Below are 18,158 nucleotides of genomic sequence, written 5' to 3' on the forward strand. Positions count from 1 at the left end.
AGTAGTGGGATTGCTGGGTCATATGGTAATTCTATTTTTAGTTTTTTAAGGAACCTCCATACTGTTCTCCATAGTGGCTGTATCAATTTACATTCCCACCAACAGTGCAATAGGGTTCCCTTTTCTCCACACCCTCTCCAGCATTTGTTGTTTGTAGATTTTCTGATGATGCCCATTCTAACTGGTATGAGGTGATAACTCATTGTAGTTTTGTTTTGCATTTCTCTAATAATTAGTGATGTTGAGCAGCTTCTCATGTATTTCTTGGCCATCTGTATGTCTTCTTTGGAGAAATGTCTAGGTCTTCTGCCCATTTTCGGATTGAGTTGTTTGTTTTTTTAATAATGAGCTGCGTGAGCTGTTTATATATTTTGGAGATTAATCCTTTGTCCATTGATTCGTTTGCAAATATTTTCTCCCTTTCTGAGGGTTCTCTTTTCGTCTTACTTATAGTTTCCTTTGCTTTGCAAAAGCTTTTAAGTTTCATTAGGTCCCATTTGTTTATTTTTGTTTTTATTTCCATTACTCTAGGAGGTGGATCAAAAAAGATCTTGCTGTGATTTATGTGAAAGAGTGTTCTTCCTATGTTTTCCTCTAAGAGTTTTATAGTGTCCAGTCTTACATTTAGGTCTCTAATCCATTTTGAGTTTATTTTTATGTATGGTATTAGGGAGTGTTCTAATTTCATTCTTTTACATGTAGCTGTCCAGTTTTCCCAGCACCACTTATTGAAGAGACTGTCTTTTCTCCATTGTATATCCTTGCCTCTTTTGTCATAGATTAGTTGACCATAGGTGTGTGGGTTTATCTCTGGGCTTTCTGTCTTGTTGCATTGATCTATATTTCTGTTTTTGTGCCAATACCATATTGTCTTGATTAGCTTTGTAGTATAATCTGAAGTCAGGGAGGCTGATTCCTCCAGCTCCAATTTTTCCCTCAAGACTGCTTTGGCTCTTCGGGGTCTTTTGTGTCTCCATACAGATTTTAAGATTTTTTGTTCTAGTTCTGTAAAAAATACCATTGGTAATTTGGTAGGGATTTCATTCAATCTGTAGATTGCTTTGGGCAGTATAGTCATTTTCACAGTATTGATTCTACCAATCCAAGAACATGGTATATCTCTCCATCTTTAATTTCTTTCATCAGTGTGTTATAGTTTTCTGCATACAGGTCTTTTGTCTCCCTAGGTAGGTTTATTCCTAGGTATTTTATTCTTTTTGTTGCAATGGTAAATGGAAGTGTTTCCTTAATTTCTCTTTCAGATTTTTCACCATTAGTGTATAGGAATGCAAGAGATTTCTGTGCATTAATTTTGTATCCTGCAACTTTACCAAATTCATTGATTAGCTCTAGTAGTTTTCTGGTGGCATCTTTAGGATTCTCTATGTATAGTATCATGTCATCTGCAAGCAGTGACAGTTTCACTTCTTTTCCAATTTGTATTCCTTTTATTTCTTTTTCTTCTCTGATTGCCGTGGCTAGGACTTCCAAAATTATGTTGAATAATAGTGGTGAGAGTGGACATCCTTGTCGTGTTCCTGATCTTAGAGGAAATGCTTTCAGTTTTTCACCATTGAGAATGATGTTTGCTGTGGGTTTTTCATATATGGCCTTTATTATGTTGAGGTAAGTTCCCTCTACTTTCTGGAGGGTTTTTATCATAAATGGGTGTTGAATTTTGTTGAAAGCTTTTTCTGCATCTATTGAGATGATCATATGGTTTTTATTCTTCAATTTGTTAATACGGTGTATCACATTGATTGATTTGCATATATTGAAGAATCCTTGCATCTCTGGGATGAATCCCACTTGATCATGGTGTATGATTCTTTTAATGTGTTGTTGGATTCTCTTTGCTAGTATTTTGTTGAGGATTTTTGCATCTATATTCATCAGTGATATTGGTCTGTAATTTTCTTTTTTTGTAGTATCTTTGTCTGCTTTTGGTATCAGGGTGATGATGGTGGCCTCATAGAATGAGTTTGGGAGTGTTCCTTCCTCTGCAGTTTTTTGGAAGAGTTTGAGAAGGATGGGTGTTAGCTCTTCTCTAAATGTTTGATAGAATTCGCCTGTGAAGCCATCTGGTCCTGGACTTTTGTTTTTTGGAAGATTTTTAATCACGGTTTCAATTTCATTGCTTGTGATTGGGTCTGTTCATATTTTCTCTTTCTTCCTCTATTCACATTGTATGGATTCTAACCTGGCCAGTTGATTTTAAACAATTTTTTTGTATGTAATATTTGATGCATATACAGTATTGCCACATGCATATAACTTACTAAGCATAATGTTAAAATGAACTTGCAGGACTCCATTAGACAATTTAAAGTTAAATATCACCAATATTATCATTCTACCTGTGTGCTTCTTTCTATCTCATATCTCTGGTTCCTCCCTAAACATAAGCACTGTGTTGAATGTCATCATTTTCTTCTACTTTTAAATCACATATGTATGTATTTCTTAAAATGTTAGTATTGCCTGTTTTTGAGTTTTAAAAAGAGTTATGTATATTGCCTTCTATAACTTTTTTAAAGTCAACACAGTGCATGAAATTCATCTATGTTGCCTTTTTTTCACTGCTGTGTAATCCATTATATGAATATTTATAAATAAATAAATATATATATATATCAGCGTTCATTAATTTATTCTTCCATCTTCAGCAAATCTTTTTCAAACATCTTAAACTGTGACTCTCATAGTAAGAGATAGGTTTTACTTGTGAACCGGGGTATGTATATATGCACATTCAAACATAATGTTGAGATTTTGATTAGAATTGCATTGCAGTTAGAGACCAGTTACAATAGAGTTCATACATGAACATGGTATGTCTCTTCATTTAATTGGGTCTTTAATGTCTTACATTACAATAATTTTCACCATAAAAATCTTACCTTTTTTTTGTTACCTTTATTCTAATATACCTTATATTTTTTATTGCTCTGGTGGGGGATAACTTCTTTTTAAAATTACATGTTGTCGGGCTTCCCTGGTGGCCCAGTGGTTGAGAGTCCGCCTGCCGATGCAAGAGACGCAGGTTTGTGCCCCGGTCCGGGAGGATCCCACATGCTGCAGAGCAGCTGGGCCCGTGGGCCATGGCTGCTGGGCCTGTGCGTCCGGGGCCTGTGCTCCGCGGCGGAAGAGGCCGCAGCGGTACTGAAAAAAAAAAAAAAAATTACATGTTGTCTGTTATGTATATAAATGCAGGTTTTTTAATAGAATGCTTTTATAATCAGCCACCCTGTTAACTATCTTATAAAATCAAGGATGTGTGTTAAATTTTGTCAGATGCTCTTTCTACCTCTACTGAGATGATCATGTGGTTTTTCTCATTAACATGTTAACATGATAAAATATTAGATTAGGTTTGTCAGTATTTTGTTTATCATTTTTCATCAGGGCTTAAGATTGAGATAAACTTGTATTTTTCCTTTTTCCTACTTTCCTTGTCTTGCTTTATTACCACCTTTATGTGTTTTCTGGAAATATGTGTGATTAGAATGACCTGTTCTTAAAAAGCATGTAGCACTCATCCCCAAAACATCTGGGCCTTGTGTTTAGTTAGATTGATTATTTGTTTATTTATTTATTTATTTGGTAAGAAGATTTTTAACAACAAATAAAAATTCTTTAATAGACCTATGCAGGCAATTTTGGGTCAGAAGTCTTGATAGGTTGCGTGTTCCTAGAAAAATTTTAGTTTCCTCTAAGTTTTCAAATATATTGGCATAAAACTGTTCCTAGTATTCTCATTTTAAAAATCTTTGCTGTAACTACAATTTTGTTCTCTTTTTGAATAGTTGTGATGGTTTATATGGCCTTACTCTTTAATGATTTATTTTTACTTTCTTTGGGTTTATCCTACTTTCCTTCTGACTTCTTAAGCTCGATGCTTAGCTCATTTTGGCCTTTCTTTTGTATTTAATGCTATAAATTTACTTAATATTACTTAAAGTTTATACAAGTTTTAATATCTTAACTGTCATATAGATCTAAGTATTATTCCATTATAATTTCTTTTTTGACCCATGATTTACTTAGAAATGTGATTTTAAATTCCCCAATTTATGGGAAATTTAAATTTATTTTTCATGTTGATTGTTAATTGCATTGGGATCAGAGAATGTGGTCTTGTGTGATTCCTAGTCTTTGAGATTTATTGAGAAATTATTTATAGATTAATACAATGGCCAACTTTTATAAGGGTGTGCTTGAGAAGAATGTACATCCTTGGATATAGGGTTTTATATTTTTACAAATATTTTTTTGTCTGTATAATCTGTCAATACTTGAGATATAGTAATCTCCAACTAAAGTGTTGGTTTTGTCTTGACTTTTGTCTATATACGTAAATATATATGTATACATATAGAGATAGACTTTTATTAGGGGCATATGCAAGTAGTAGAATTAATATATCTTCCTTTGATTTGAATTCGTAGTTTTGTATTTATATTAACACAGTTTTCTATTTTTTTTTTAATTTTTATTTTTGGCTGCGTTGGGTCTTTATTGCTTTATGCGGGCTTTCTCTAGTTGTGGAGAACGGAAGCTACTCTTTGTTGCGGTGCGCAGGCTTCTCATTGCAGTGGCTTCATTTGTTGTGGAGCATGGGCTCAAGGTGCACGGGCTCAGTAGTTGTGGCATGGAGGCTCTAGAGCGCAGGCTCAGTAGTTGTGGCACATGGGCTTAGTTGTTCCGTGGCATGTGGGATCTTCCCGGACCAGGGCTTGAACCCGTGTCCCCTGCATTGGCAGGCAGATTCTTTTTTTTTTTTTATGGTACGCGGACCTCTCACTGCTGTGGCCTCTTCTGCTGCGGAGCACAGGCTCTGGACGCGCAGGCCCAGCGGCCATGGCTCACGGGCCCAGACACTCCGCTGCATGTGGGTCCATCCCGGACCGGGGCACGAACCCACGCCCCCCGCATCGGCAGGCGGACCCCCAACCACTGCGCCACCAGGGAAGCCAGCAGGCGGATTCTTATCCACTGTGCCACCAGAGAAGTCCCTAGTTTTCTATTATTAGCACAGTTTTCTATTAACATATTTTGCCTTAAAAATTTATTTTGTCTGATATTGACATACCATTCAGCATTCTTTTGATTAGTTATTTGCCCGGTATATGTTTTCCCGTCAGTCCTCTGTGTTTTAATATTTTAAGTTTTTCTACAAGACAAACCACGTAGTTATATCTTGCTTTAAAAAAAAATTTTTTTTTTGACAGCATCTTACCTATCTTTACATAAGTATGATTGTTGATATTGTTGGACTGGTTTCTACTATCTTTCTTAGTGTTTTGTGTTCTGTTTTATTCAATGCTCTTTCCCCTTTCTTCCTTTCTTTTTAAAAAATATTTATTTATTTATTTGGCTGCCTCGGGTCTTAGTTGCAGTATGCAGGATCTTTAGATGCGGCATGTGAACCCTTAGTTGCAGCATGTGGGATCTAGTTCCCCAACCAGGGATCAAGCCTGGGCCCCACGCATTGGGAGTGTGGAGTCTTCACCACTGGACCACCAGGGAAGTCCCTCTTGCTTCTTTTTAAGATGAGCAATTTTAGGTTAACAGCAAAAGTGAGGGGAATGTACAGTGATTTCTCATATATCCCGTGCTCCCCCAAATGGGTAGCCTTCCCCATTTTAAACATTCCCCACTAAACTGGTTCAATTGATGAACTTACATTGACATATCGTAATCACCCAAAGCCCATAGTTGACATCAGAGTTCACTCTTGGGTTGCCTTTTTGGTTTTGATCCCGTATGCAGCACCATTTGTTTAAAAAAAATTTTCTCATTTGGTTGCCTTTGCACCTTTAAAGAAAATCAATTGACCGTACGTGTATGGGTTTATATCTGACTGTATTCTGTTTCATTGATCTGTGTGTCTGAATCAGTTACCAATACACAACTGTCTTGATACTGATATTGTGGCTCGATATTAGGCAAACCTGAGGATATCATAGGTTTGGTCTCCCCCCCACAATAAAGCAAATATTGTAATAAAGTGAGTCACATGAATGTTTTGGTTTCTCAGTGCATATAAAAGCGCTCTTCTGTAGTTTATTAAGTGTGCAATAGCATTACGTCTAAAAAAACAATGTATATACCTTAATTTAAAAATATTTTATTGTTAAAAAATGCTAACCATCCTCTGAGCCTTTAGTGAATCATAATCTTTTTGCTGCTGGAAGGTCTTTCCTCAGTGGTGATGGCTGCTGACGGATAGGGATGGTGGTTGCTGAAGGTTGGAATGGATGTTGCAGTTTCTTAAGACAACAATGAAGTTTGCTGCATCAGGGGACTCGTACTGTCATGAATGATTTCTCTGCAGCTGTTTGGTACCATTTTACCCATAGTGGAACTTCTTTCAAAATTGGAGTCAGTCCTCTCAAACCTTACCCCGCTTTATCAACTACGTTTATATAATATTCTAAATCCTCTGTTGTCTTTTCAACAATCTTCACCAGGAGTAGATTCCATTTCAAGTAACCACTCTCTTTGCTCATCCATAAGAAGCAACCTCTCATCTGTTTTATCAGGAGATTGCAGCAGTTCAGTCACATCTTCAGGCTCCACTTCTAATTCTACTTCTCTTGCTATTCCTACCACATCTGTGTTATTTCCTCCACTGAAGTCTTAGACCCCTCAAAATCACCCATGAGGGTTGGAATCAGCTTCCTCCAAAGTCCTGTTAATGTTGATATTTTGACCTCTTGCCACGAGTCGTGAATGTTCTTTATGGCATCTAGAGTGGTGAATCCTTTCTAGGAAGTTTTAGTTGACTTTCCTCAGATCCATGAGAGGAATCACTATCCATGGCAGCTTTAGTCTTATGAAGTATATTTCTTCGATAATAAGATTTGAAAGTCAAAATGACTCCTTGCTCCATGGGCTGCAGAATGGATGTTGTATTAGCAGCCATGAAAACAACATTAACCTTGTTGTACGTCTCCACCAGAGCCCTTGGGTGACCAGGTGTATTGTCAATGAGCAATACTATTTGCAAAGGAATTTTTTTTTCTGAGCAATAGGTCTCAACAGTGACCTTAAAATATTCAGTAAACCATGTTGTAAACAGATGTGCTGTCATCCAGGCTTTGTTGTTCCAGTTATAGAGCATAGGCAGAGTAGATTTAGCATAATTCTTAAGGCTCTAGGAATTTTAGAATGGTAAATGAGCATTGGCTTCAACTTAGTCACCAGCTACATTAGCCCCTAACAAGAGAGTCAGCCTTGCTTGACACAGGGTTGCCACAAACCTTCAATTTGTAACAAACATAATATCTGCAAAGCACAGTAAAATGAGTTAGACCTGTATTGTTATTGCTGAGAAGTACGTCTTGAGATCAGGTAGAGTAAGTTCTCTAATTTCTTAACAATTAGTTTGGTTATTCTTTAGTCCTTTGCATTTTCATATACTCAGATTTAGTTTGTTAGTTTCTACAGAAAAGACTGCTGGGATTTTTGAGTGGGATTGGGTTGAATCTGTCGATCAATTTGGGGAGAATTAATATCTTAACAATATTGAGTCTTCCAATCCATGAGTATTCACCAAATAGTTTTGTGTTTTATTTTTGATTTTTGTTTGTATTTGGCCTTTGCATAAGTATTTAAATAAGCAGACTTGTATTTGCTTTTTCACCTTATATTGCACAAATGATAGCATATTTTACACTTTTACACTTGCTTTTTTAAAATTTTATTTATTTTTATTTTTATAAATTTATTTATTTATTTTTGGCTGTGTTGGGTCTTCGTTGCTGTGCATGGGCTTTCTCTAGTTGAGGCGAGTAGGGGCTACTCTTCGTTGAGGTGCACAGCCTCCTCATTGCAGTGGCTTCTCTTGTTGCAGATCATGGGCTCTAGACACGTGGGCTTCAGTAGTTGTTGCACATGGGCTCAGTAGTTGTGGCTTGCGGTCTCTAGAGTGCAGGCTCTGTAGTTGTGGCACACATGCTTAGTTGCTCCGCGGCATGTGGGATCTTCCCGGACCAGGGTTCGAATCCGTGTCCCCGTCATTGGCAGGCGGATTCTTAACCACGGCACCACCAGGGAAGCCCTGCACTTGCTTTTTTAAGCTAATAGTATTTTGAAATTTGTCCCATGTTTGAGGATCTCTCTCTCTTTCTCTTTGCAGCTGTATGAATGTATCATTATCTACTTTTTAATATACAGTATTTAGTGTTGTGAAAAGGAAGCATGAACTACTAACCAAAAAAATAAAGATATAAACAATTTCATTTTTATGCTATGGCTGGTTAATAGAGAGGGTTATAACAGCTCCATTTATTGAGTGTATGTGCTAAGCCCTGTGCTAACTTCTTTTGTATACGTTATTTCATTTAATTTTTTATCTACTTTTTGAGATAAGCTACTAATTTCTTCATTTTATCCAATACATATTATGACCATGCCACTCAAGAATGTAGTTCTCAGACTATGGGTGTCACATAGGAGGTTGTTAGAAATGCAGGATCTCAGTCTCTGCCTCACGTCTGCTGAGTCAGAATCTGAAATTTAACCAGATCCTAGCTGATTAGCATTCATATTACAGTTTGAGATGTTCTGCCCTGTGAGGTAGGTACCCATATTCCCATTATACAAATATGGGACTGAGCCTTGAAAAGGTCAACTGGCCCCCAGACCACACAACTGGTAGATAGTGGAGCCAAGAGTTGAACTCATGGTCATCCTATTCTAGAGTCTGCAGTCTGAACTTTCATGTATCTGCTTGCCACAGGGAATAGGGAGGGAAAACAAATACTTTGTAGATCAAAAGAGCTAATAAAACTTTGGGCTTGAAGGTAATTTTAAGATTTATTTTATCTAACTTTCTCATAGTCTCGGTAAAGAAGAGGGTTCAGAGAGATTTTGCGATTTGCATTGAGTAATACAAATAGAGAAATGGCAAAACCCATTCTAGATCCTATGCCTTCTGATTTCCTGCTTGTCTTCTTTCATGACATGGAGAAGAATCAAAACAGGAAAGGGAAAGGAAAATAATTTGAGTGTATTCCTCATTAGATAGTCTCTCACCACTCTTTGCAAATCCTACTGATGTTCATGGCTGTTGTGACCACTTGGAAGTCGTGATAACGTATTTTCGTTTTGCCTAGGTGTTGTCTGGAGGGTGGAGAAACAGACGTGTGGCATCAACATCAATGAATAGAGAATCCTCTAGGTCTCATGCAGTCTTTACAATTACAATAGAGTCGATGGAGAAAAGCCATGAAACTGTGAACATACGGACCTCCCTTCTCAATCTGGTGGATTTAGCAGGATCTGAAAGGCAAAAAGATACCCATGCAGAAGGGATGCGATTGAAGGTAAGAATGGAATTATGGTCTTCAATTCTTGACTGAATTATTACTAGAAGTCAATACCAAGCTAAATGTTTTGAGGGCTACAAAGGGTTAAGAGATTGCTTTCATCCAAAAGGTATAGAAATTTTTGTTGTGGGGTAGGGACAGTAAACATACATGGGATATGACAAGTGTCAGTAGCAAGAGTATTTGAATTCATGCCAAAAGGGGTGATATTATGAGTGGTAGCAGGGGTCAGAGGAAGAAGGGTGTGACATGGCCTGCTTGGGGGAAGCATGGCAAAGTAGTTCTTGAGTTAAGGGTTAAGGACCTCGTTCTAGGCTAAGGTATTACCAGAAGTTCTTGCTAATATGTATTGCTAATGTTTATATGTATATGTATGGTAATATGTACTGTCAATAAAATGTGTGTGGCGGTCCAGTGGTTAGGATTTCACTCTTCCAATGCAAGGGACACAGGTTCAATCCTTGGTCAGGGAACTAAGATCCCACATGCCCACAAAAAAAATAAATAAATAAAATGTGTGTGGATTCTACAGTTTAGAATATATAAGGGCGGGGGGGGGGGGAGAAGAGTCAGAAATGGTAGAGGAGAGGGTCTTGTTTGCCTTAAAAGTGAGGGTTTGAGCCGCTTGAGCTCTCAGGCAGTTTCAGTCTGTCTCACATTTGTGTTTCTATGGGGACATGGAGCAAAGAAAAATAGCATAAGTTCAAAATAGGACATATGCTGGGCCCATTCTAAATGCTTTATATATATTAGCTATTTAACCGTCCCAACAACTCTGGGAAGTGATCCTGTTATCCTTTCTATTTTGAAGAAACTGGAGGAAATTTTCCAGGGGCACATGGCTAAGAGTCGCTGAGATTCAAATGGTAATCCAGCTCCACAGACAGGGCTGTCAACTGTGACCCTAAACCACCTTTCTGAATGGTAACAGATAGTGGCAACTCCGAACTCATCACATCTTGCTTAATAATTTCTATTCCTCCTCTCTTTTTTCTATTCTCCCACTTCTGCAGACCCAGTTATCAAAATATGCTCCCTACGGTAAAAATCCAGTGTAACACGTTTAACCCAAACATTTTTCTTTTCTCCTGAAACCAGTCTTTTAAAGGGGTTTTATTATACATTACATTGTAGAATTAGACTGAATGTTCTCTTGTAATATGTTTATTGGTGGCTTTGTGGGACATGGGAGTGGGTTATTAGTTTCCATACCCTTATAATGTAGCAAACATTTTAACATAAAAGGATTGAAAAATATGCCTATTAATGCACTGCAACTTTTTTTCCTCTGTTCTCTTCTAGATTTTATCCCTACCTATAGGTCAGTTTAAAACTATTACAATTATGAGGTGACATTGATATTTTTTTCCTTCACGTGATTTTTGTGTTTGTATTTGAATAGTACTAAAATTGCAGTGTGTGCTTTGAATAGGAAAAGGTTAGTGGACAGTTGAGGACATCTTTTTGCTGAGAAGTTAGTTACCTTAACTAATATTGTCCCTGTCTTGCCTTTCCATTCAAAATTGCCACCCTGCTAGGTATATTTTAATTCAAAATACTAAAAAGACACCAGTGCACCTCAATTTTTTGTTCTTTTTCCCAAACGCCCTAGGAAGCAGGTAACATAAACCGATCGTTGAGCTGCCTGGGCCAGGTGATTACTGCGCTTGTCGATGTGGGTAATGGAAAACAGAGACACGTTTGCTACAGAGACTCCAAACTTACCTTCTTACTCCGGGTAAAGTAGATCATTGGGTTCCTGGGCCCCTGTTTTGGTTATGCTCGCTATGGTTGGTAGTCGGATAATCTCTCAGCCTTGGTGCTAATAGTATACATTTTCTTTGCTTAAAAAACATCTTGTGGTTTCTCCCCTGAAAATGTGTACCATTCATATCATTAAACAGGATTCCCTTGGAGGTAATGCCAAAACAGCCATAATTGCAAATGTTCATCCTGGATCTAGGTGTTTTGGGGAAACCCTATCAACGCTTAATTTTGCCCAAAGAGCCAAGCTGATTAAAAATAAGGTAAAATACTGAGTATGCTTAAGTAAATTAGAAGAATATTTAAGCTTGCAGTATCTCACTTTTGTGATTGCCCTCATATTAACATTAGCTTTTAGTTATTGTATTTCTCTGTTGCGAAAGCCTAACTCTAAGCAGGGTTTCTATTTTATCTTTCCGAGCCTTCTATATCGCTCATGTAATCTGAGACTAGAATAGGTCTTGTGGTCATTATTGTTTGGCTAGTTTTTTCTGAAGGGAAGGCAAAGTTTTTCTTTTGTAGTTGGGCTGGAGACTAAATTTATTTACCTAAACCACGCTATCGGAGCTGGGTGCTGGGAGCAGGAGGATCCGCTATGAACGTAATTTGATGCTATTGACCAACTTTGTCTTTCAAGTTGTCTGTAACTCTAAGGATTCCTCATTTTTCTTTATATACAAGAAGTTTCCTTGATACTTGTGTACACCAGTGGTCAGAAAACTTCCTGTAAAGGGCCCAGGAGGTAAATAATTTCGGCTTCTTGGACCATACGGCATATGGGCGTGGCTGTGTTCAGGCAGCGCTTCGCCAGCCCCTGGTGCAGCCTGTCAAAAGACCAAGGAGTTCCCCACTTGCTTTGGAGAGGTTGGAGGGCTCTTTGGTTCTAGACAAAAGAATCAAAGGGCATAAATTGGCAAATTAATTTCCTTTCTCTTTCAAAGGAGAAAGTGGTCATTGTTACCTCCCAAAATAGACTCCCTGGTGATCTTATCATGGTAAAAGCAAAGAGGTCCATGTTGCCTCTTCCCTTGGGTAAGGCAGAAGAGTATAGGTCTGGTTATTCATTCATTTTATTGGAGTATGAACCCCCTGTGGGATATTTGTAATATGAGGAGGAAAATCATTAGAGCTTCCTGACCCTATCTCTTGGGACTTACTAGAAGATTTTGGAGAGTGGAGAACTGCAGGGATAATTAGAATTATGTCACCGACGTGACAGTGATGTCACAGTGTATAGGAATGCCTTTTAATGAGGCTGTCCATAAGAATCAAAAATAACTAGAAATGGCTTCTTAACACATGAAATAACAAAACCAGGAGCCTTATACTAGTCCCCGCCAATGGTGAGTCCTCTGCTGCAGCCTACCAAGGGAAAGTGGCTCGGATGTCTGGAATTTGTTTAAGGGTGAACAGTCCTTCCCAGTGGGCAGACCCAGCTACAGGCAGGAGCATGGGGACCTTGGGGCTGTCAGAGGTTTCTCGCTCACGCTGGGGTATTGGGTGTTTGATTTGGTTGGTTCTCAGCTCTTGACTCTTGTTACCACCCTCTAGGCTTTGTGAGACTTTATGAACTTCTTAGAAGTCATCTCAAATGAGACATTTCTTTAAAACAGCCTTTAGTTTGATAATAAAACAGAAATGGAGTTGTCAAACCAACTCTCCCTTCCAGGAGACTGTTAGGAAATACAGGATTTTTCTGGAGACGGTGGTTTCTTCCAAGCCAGTGGAGCTCAGGTCATCGCTGCAGTTCCTTACACCTCTTTAGGGAGTGAAGACAGGGGGAGGTGACACTCATGGAGGTATTTGCTCTTCATGGGGTGGGGTTATCTCAGGAAGAAGCCAGTGTTAGATGAATATACGTTGATCCCAGAGGTGACCCAGCCCAGCAGGGCCCAGGGCTAGTCAACAGAGCAGAGACCTAAGTGGGGGCTTGGGGAGGGGAGGGGAAAGAGTCTCTGGCTCTTGGTGTGAAGGCAGAGGGGAAGGAAGCTCCCTCCGCACTGCAGCACTGATTTTGGAGGCCTTTGGACTGTTTGTGAGATGCAAGTGCAGTTTTGTTTGGTCTTCGTCAGTCCAAATCACACAAACAAATATAAACACGAGACTGTATGACTCAGCATTCTTTTAATGCTTTTTAAAAAAATTCTTGAACAGGCAGTGGTAAATGAAGACACGCAAGGAAATGTGACCCAGCTCCAAGCTGAAGTGAAGAGGCTCAAAGAGCAACTGGCCCAGCTTACTGCAGGGCAGATACTACCAGAAAGCTTTCGGACCGGAGGTACGACGAGCGTGGTGTCCTCTAACCTGAGGAAATCCAGGTGTGGGTATTAGTATGAGAGCCCTCCAGTGACAGGCACAACACAGTAAGGCTACCCAGATTTCCCACAAGTGTCTGTTCCTGTTTATTTCACCTGCATAGGAACATGGTACTTTGTAACCAGACACAGTTACCACAGGTACTGATTTCTGTGAGATGTGGGAAGGGGGAGTAGAAATAATTTTGAATAATTTATCCCTAATAAGTGCTAAAAAGAGATACTAGTAAATTTCATTTAGATCCACTTCCAAGATTCTGTCATATGTAATCTTTATATGTTTACTAAATTGGATATGAGAGACTTACTTTTCTTCAAAGAATAGGTAATTTGTAGACTGGGTTAATTTGACATTCATGATCTGGTGATGAGAGTCTGATTCTTTAAGACGAATTGAGAGCAGTCAATCAAAGGCTATTTTAGCTCATTTCTTGTTCTTAAAATTTGGGAGATAAAACATTTTTCCTCTTTCCTTTTCTTTCTTACTGGACCCGTTACAGGCAAAGACGAGACTGACTACATGAAGTATTTCCGAGAGGCAATGTTATTTTTTAAGAAATCTGAACAGGAAAAGAAGGTAGGAAACTGAATTAGTAAAAGGGGATTCAAGATATTTTAGGCTTTCACTATGAGGAGCTTTTCCGAGTGAAATAAATGGCACAAGTAGATACAACGAAGACTGAAAAACCTAATTTTGCCTTTGAGATTAAATGTGAAGTTAGTGTTTATTGCTTGTTTTGTGAAAATTTAGGGAAGCCCAGTTATTTTTTATGTTTAACCAAATTATGAATTTCTTAAGTCTTTGGTAGAAAAAGTTAGCCAATTGGAAGACCTCACCCTCAAAAAAGAAAAATTTATTCAATCTAATAAAATGATCGTGAAATTCCGAGAGGATCAAATAATGCGCCTGGAGAAGCTCCACAAGGAATCCCGGGGAAGTTTTCTGCCCGAGGAGCAGGATCTTTTGCTGTCGGAGTTGAGGGATGAGATTCAAACTCTGCGAGAACAAGTGAGTACATGACATTCGCAGTAACTGTAAAACTAAAAGAAGTTCAAGGCAAGTATGAATCAGTCACCAAGTTGGTCAGTAAATTTTTGTAATTTAATACAAGAGAAAGTGTTTTTTGTTTTGTTTTGTTTTCTTGCGGTACGCGGGCCTCTCACTGCTGGGGCCTCTCCCGCTGTGGAGCACAGGCTCCGGACGCGCAGGCTCAGCGGCCATGGCTCACGGGCCCAGCCGTTCCGCGGCATGTGGGATCTTCCCGGACCGGGGCACGAACCCATGTCCCCTGCATCGGCAGGTGGACTCTCAACCACTGCGCCACCAGGGAAGCCCGAGAAAGTGTTTTAAATGAATTCAACTGACAGTATGATTGCATAATGTGCCCCCCCCCACAATTTTCTAAACTAGTAAAACCTGAAGGGAGAAGGGAGGATGTGGTGGTGGTGTCACTGCGCTGGCAGTTAGCCCCAGCAGGCCAAGCACACTTCCTCCCAGTGGGCACCTGGGGTTATCGGAGCCGGTAGTCTCTTCACAGCTGAGCCCTTTGAAGTGTTGTTATTTTTCCTCTTCCCTGAGAATCTGGATAGTTGACACAGGCACGTAATTAAAAAACAGGATAATCTCTCACCAGAGGGGATATCTTTTGAGAGTTTTTCTGCATTTTCCGACTAATATTGATAGATGTTTTTACTTTTATCCCTTTTGTGCACAGAAGACAGCATACGCACTTTTCTGCACCTTGCCCTTTACATTTAATGTGTCTTTGGGGGGCATTCCACCCTGGTCAGTAGAGAGTTTCCTAATTCTTTTCAGTGTGTTAATTCAAGCCGTCTACTTTGCAGGAAGAGCCTGCCACAATGTGCACCCTGTGCTTATCACCGCAGGTGCCTGGGTGAACGTTTCAGGGGTAGACAGGGAAGTTTCGAGTTTCCAGACCCAAATGTAGAGTTCAGAGTTGTAGGATATGCACGTATTCAGTCTGATGGTAAAAGCTGAAGTGCTCCCCACCCCCGCAGTGCCTGTGGTGTCCACAGTGTTTGCTGTTGGCTTTCAGAAAGACTTGTTCACTAAGGTCATGTTTGTAAATACGTAGGTCGCTAATTCTTCCATGTGACAGGTAGAGCACCACCCCAGAGTTGCAAAGTATGCTATGGAAAATCATTCCCTCAGGGAGGAGAACAGAAGACTGAGATTGTCACAGCCTGTGAAAAGAGCCCACGAAATGGATGCCCAGACCATCGCAATCCTGGAAAAAGCTTTCTTTGAAGTATCTGGCACAGAGAAAAATGACAAAAGTAAGACGTGATAGTTGTAAACATGCCTTCTAGGGGCGAGGGGACTGTTTAAAAGGGCATCGATATTGCCTTGCATTGAGGGTTTTCATTTTAGTCTCTAGACCTGGTGTACAAACTTCTTATATACATACTTATTCTTTATGAAGGCTAATAGATACCCATTAGCAAAGGAATACTCAGAATATCTCTGTCTTACAGATAAAAGATTGATTCAGATATTACTTTACACTTTTATTAAATGGAATTTTCCTATTTTAAGTATTTGAAATGAAAAGTACTTAACTAATGACAACATGAATGAGTGTAGAGTTGAGATATTTATTCACCTGACGAACATCTGTACAGTGTGAGAGATGTCAGAGTGATCAGACTCACGGTCCAGCCAGCACAGTGATTGGTCCTGATGTCATGGTTGCGGGTCATGCTTGCCAGTGCACGTTCTGCTCTACATTAGTTCTGTAAGTTTACTGTTACTCTCTGAGAAGTGGTTTAGTTACTGATGTGATTTACACGCGTGGCAGCTATTGGTGTTAATGCTCTGGGATTTGGTAACAAAGTCTATGTTTGCTCCATTCTTAGAGTGAATATCTTCATGGTCTTTTATCACACTCTGTTTCAGCCTTTGTTTCTCTTTAGGTTGAAATTGAGATCGTTCTAATCTTTTTATACTGCAATGATAAAGGAAAAAAATACTTTTTAAATTTCCTTTTCCAAACCTTCTTCCATTCTGTTATGAATTAGCAAAAGAATAAAATTCACAGAATATGGGTTGTAGAGAGACCACAATTTTAGATGCAAAGTTAAAATCAGGTTTTCTGTATTAACTATTTTTTCCTACAATGCTCTGTATTTTGTTGGCCATTTTGCCCTCAGTAGTACCTTAACTTACTATCTTTGAAAGATACTAATGGTAATTTCTGGACCTCACCATCTTCTAAACATACATCATTCTCTAAGCAATTTCTTTTTTAATAAGCAGTTTGGGTATTTACTTCAATCTTTCTTTTTTTTTTTAAACATTTATTTTATTAATTTATTTTCCTCATTTTTTTTTGGCTGCGTCGGGTCTTACTTGTGGCACATGGGTTCTTTGTTGAGGCATCTCTGTTGAAGCATGCAGGATCTTTTCATTACAGTGTGCAGTCTGCTCGGGTTTCTGTCTAGCTGTGGCACATGGTCTTCTCTCTAGTTGTGGCATGCAGATTTTCTCTCTCTAGTTGTGGTGCACAGACTCCAGGGCTCATGGGTCCTGTAGTTGTGGCACATGGGCTCCAGAGCACGTGGGCTTCTCTGTAGTTTGCAGCAGGCGGGCTCTCATTGAGGTGCACGAGCTCAATAGTTGTGGTGCACGGGCTTAGTTGCTCCACGGCATGTGAGATCTTAGTTGCCCGGACAGGGATCGAACCCACGTCCCCTGCATTGGAAAGCTGATTCTTTACCACTGGACCACCAGGGAAGTACCTCTCTAAACATTTTTACATGTTATTTCCCATACTGAAACTCAGTGGCACTCTTTTCAACAAATTCAGCCTTTTAAGCAATCCCTGAAAATTAATATATTCTACCTGGTAGATGATACCAAGTTCTTTCAGTTGGCTGCCATTGCTATTTGTTTCTTTTGCTAAAAATTCATTGACCATTGGCACTAATTCCTGCAAGATTCAATTGGTGATGTTTCTCTGTCCAGCAGTGTGGGTGTTATACTTCAGTCATTGTTTGCTCTTTTCACTTAATGGAAAAGGTGTTGGCTTAAATATGCCCCATCATCCTGTGGCTTCACAGCTTCTCAGAAACAACTTCTGATACTCTTTGATGCACTGGGTTGTGTCTTACGTCTCCTCTTGAGTTACAGGCTCTTGTATTTTAGGGTCCACTTTCCAGTGATTTCTCTTTTTTCCTCCTTGTGCTTCAAAATTGATACCTGGCAGAGAACTTAGAATATATATTCTGTTATTTTTCTCTTTCAAAGACCAGGTTGTTTCCTTATTATCAGGTCAGCAAAGATTCTCTCCTAAAGCTCCGAAAGAGCCATGTTCGTTAGCAAACACTGAGAAGTTAAAAGCACAACTCCTGCAAGTTCAGACCGAGCTGAATAATTCAAAGCAAGAATATGAAGAATTCAAAGAACTAACTAGGTAAAGTATAAATACACATTCATGCTTACTATTTCTGATCTTTTAGTGTTGGTTTGTTTTGGTGTTTAGCATTGATGATTTAATTGAGCATTTACCTTAAATATTCTAATATAGTAGCTAACTTGTTTTGACATGAAGGAAAAGGGCTTGCATCTAGCTCTTTTTCTTTACTCATTTTTAAAAATTGAGGTACAGTTGACATAAACTTCTAGTCTTTAATAATATATTCAATGAACTAGATGATACAGATGTCTTAAGGGATATACCTATTGAGATGAGTATCTGTTAAAGTTACTTGTAAATTCTTTATC

The 18,158-nt window shown here is 39.0% G+C and overlaps 1 protein-coding gene across 1 annotated transcript in view; it reads left to right on the top strand.

Annotated features, from left to right (window-relative positions):
• The window catches only part of KIF15 (kinesin family member 15), a gene marked incomplete at both ends in the record, with an annotated part of 73,947 nt that overhangs the window by 26,344 nt on the left and 29,445 nt on the right, over positions 1-18,158 (top strand). Inside the window, 8 exons of the mRNA XM_082849187.1 lie at positions 9,123-9,332; positions 10,948-11,073; positions 11,240-11,362; positions 13,254-13,377; positions 13,915-13,991; positions 14,214-14,423; positions 15,535-15,712; positions 17,706-17,847. Coding sequence (XP_082705313.1) covers positions 9,123-9,332; positions 10,948-11,073; positions 11,240-11,362; positions 13,254-13,377; positions 13,915-13,991; positions 14,214-14,423; positions 15,535-15,712; positions 17,706-17,847 — 1,190 coding nt within the window. The remainder of the gene's footprint in view (positions 1-9,122; positions 9,333-10,947; positions 11,074-11,239; positions 11,363-13,253; positions 13,378-13,914; positions 13,992-14,213; positions 14,424-15,534; positions 15,713-17,705; positions 17,848-18,158) is intronic.

The sequence above is a fragment of the Leucopleurus acutus genome, assembly GCF_964270905.1.
Source record: "Leucopleurus acutus genome assembly, chromosome: 10".
Classification (NCBI taxonomy): domain Eukaryota; kingdom Metazoa; phylum Chordata; class Mammalia; order Artiodactyla; family Delphinidae; genus Leucopleurus; species Leucopleurus acutus.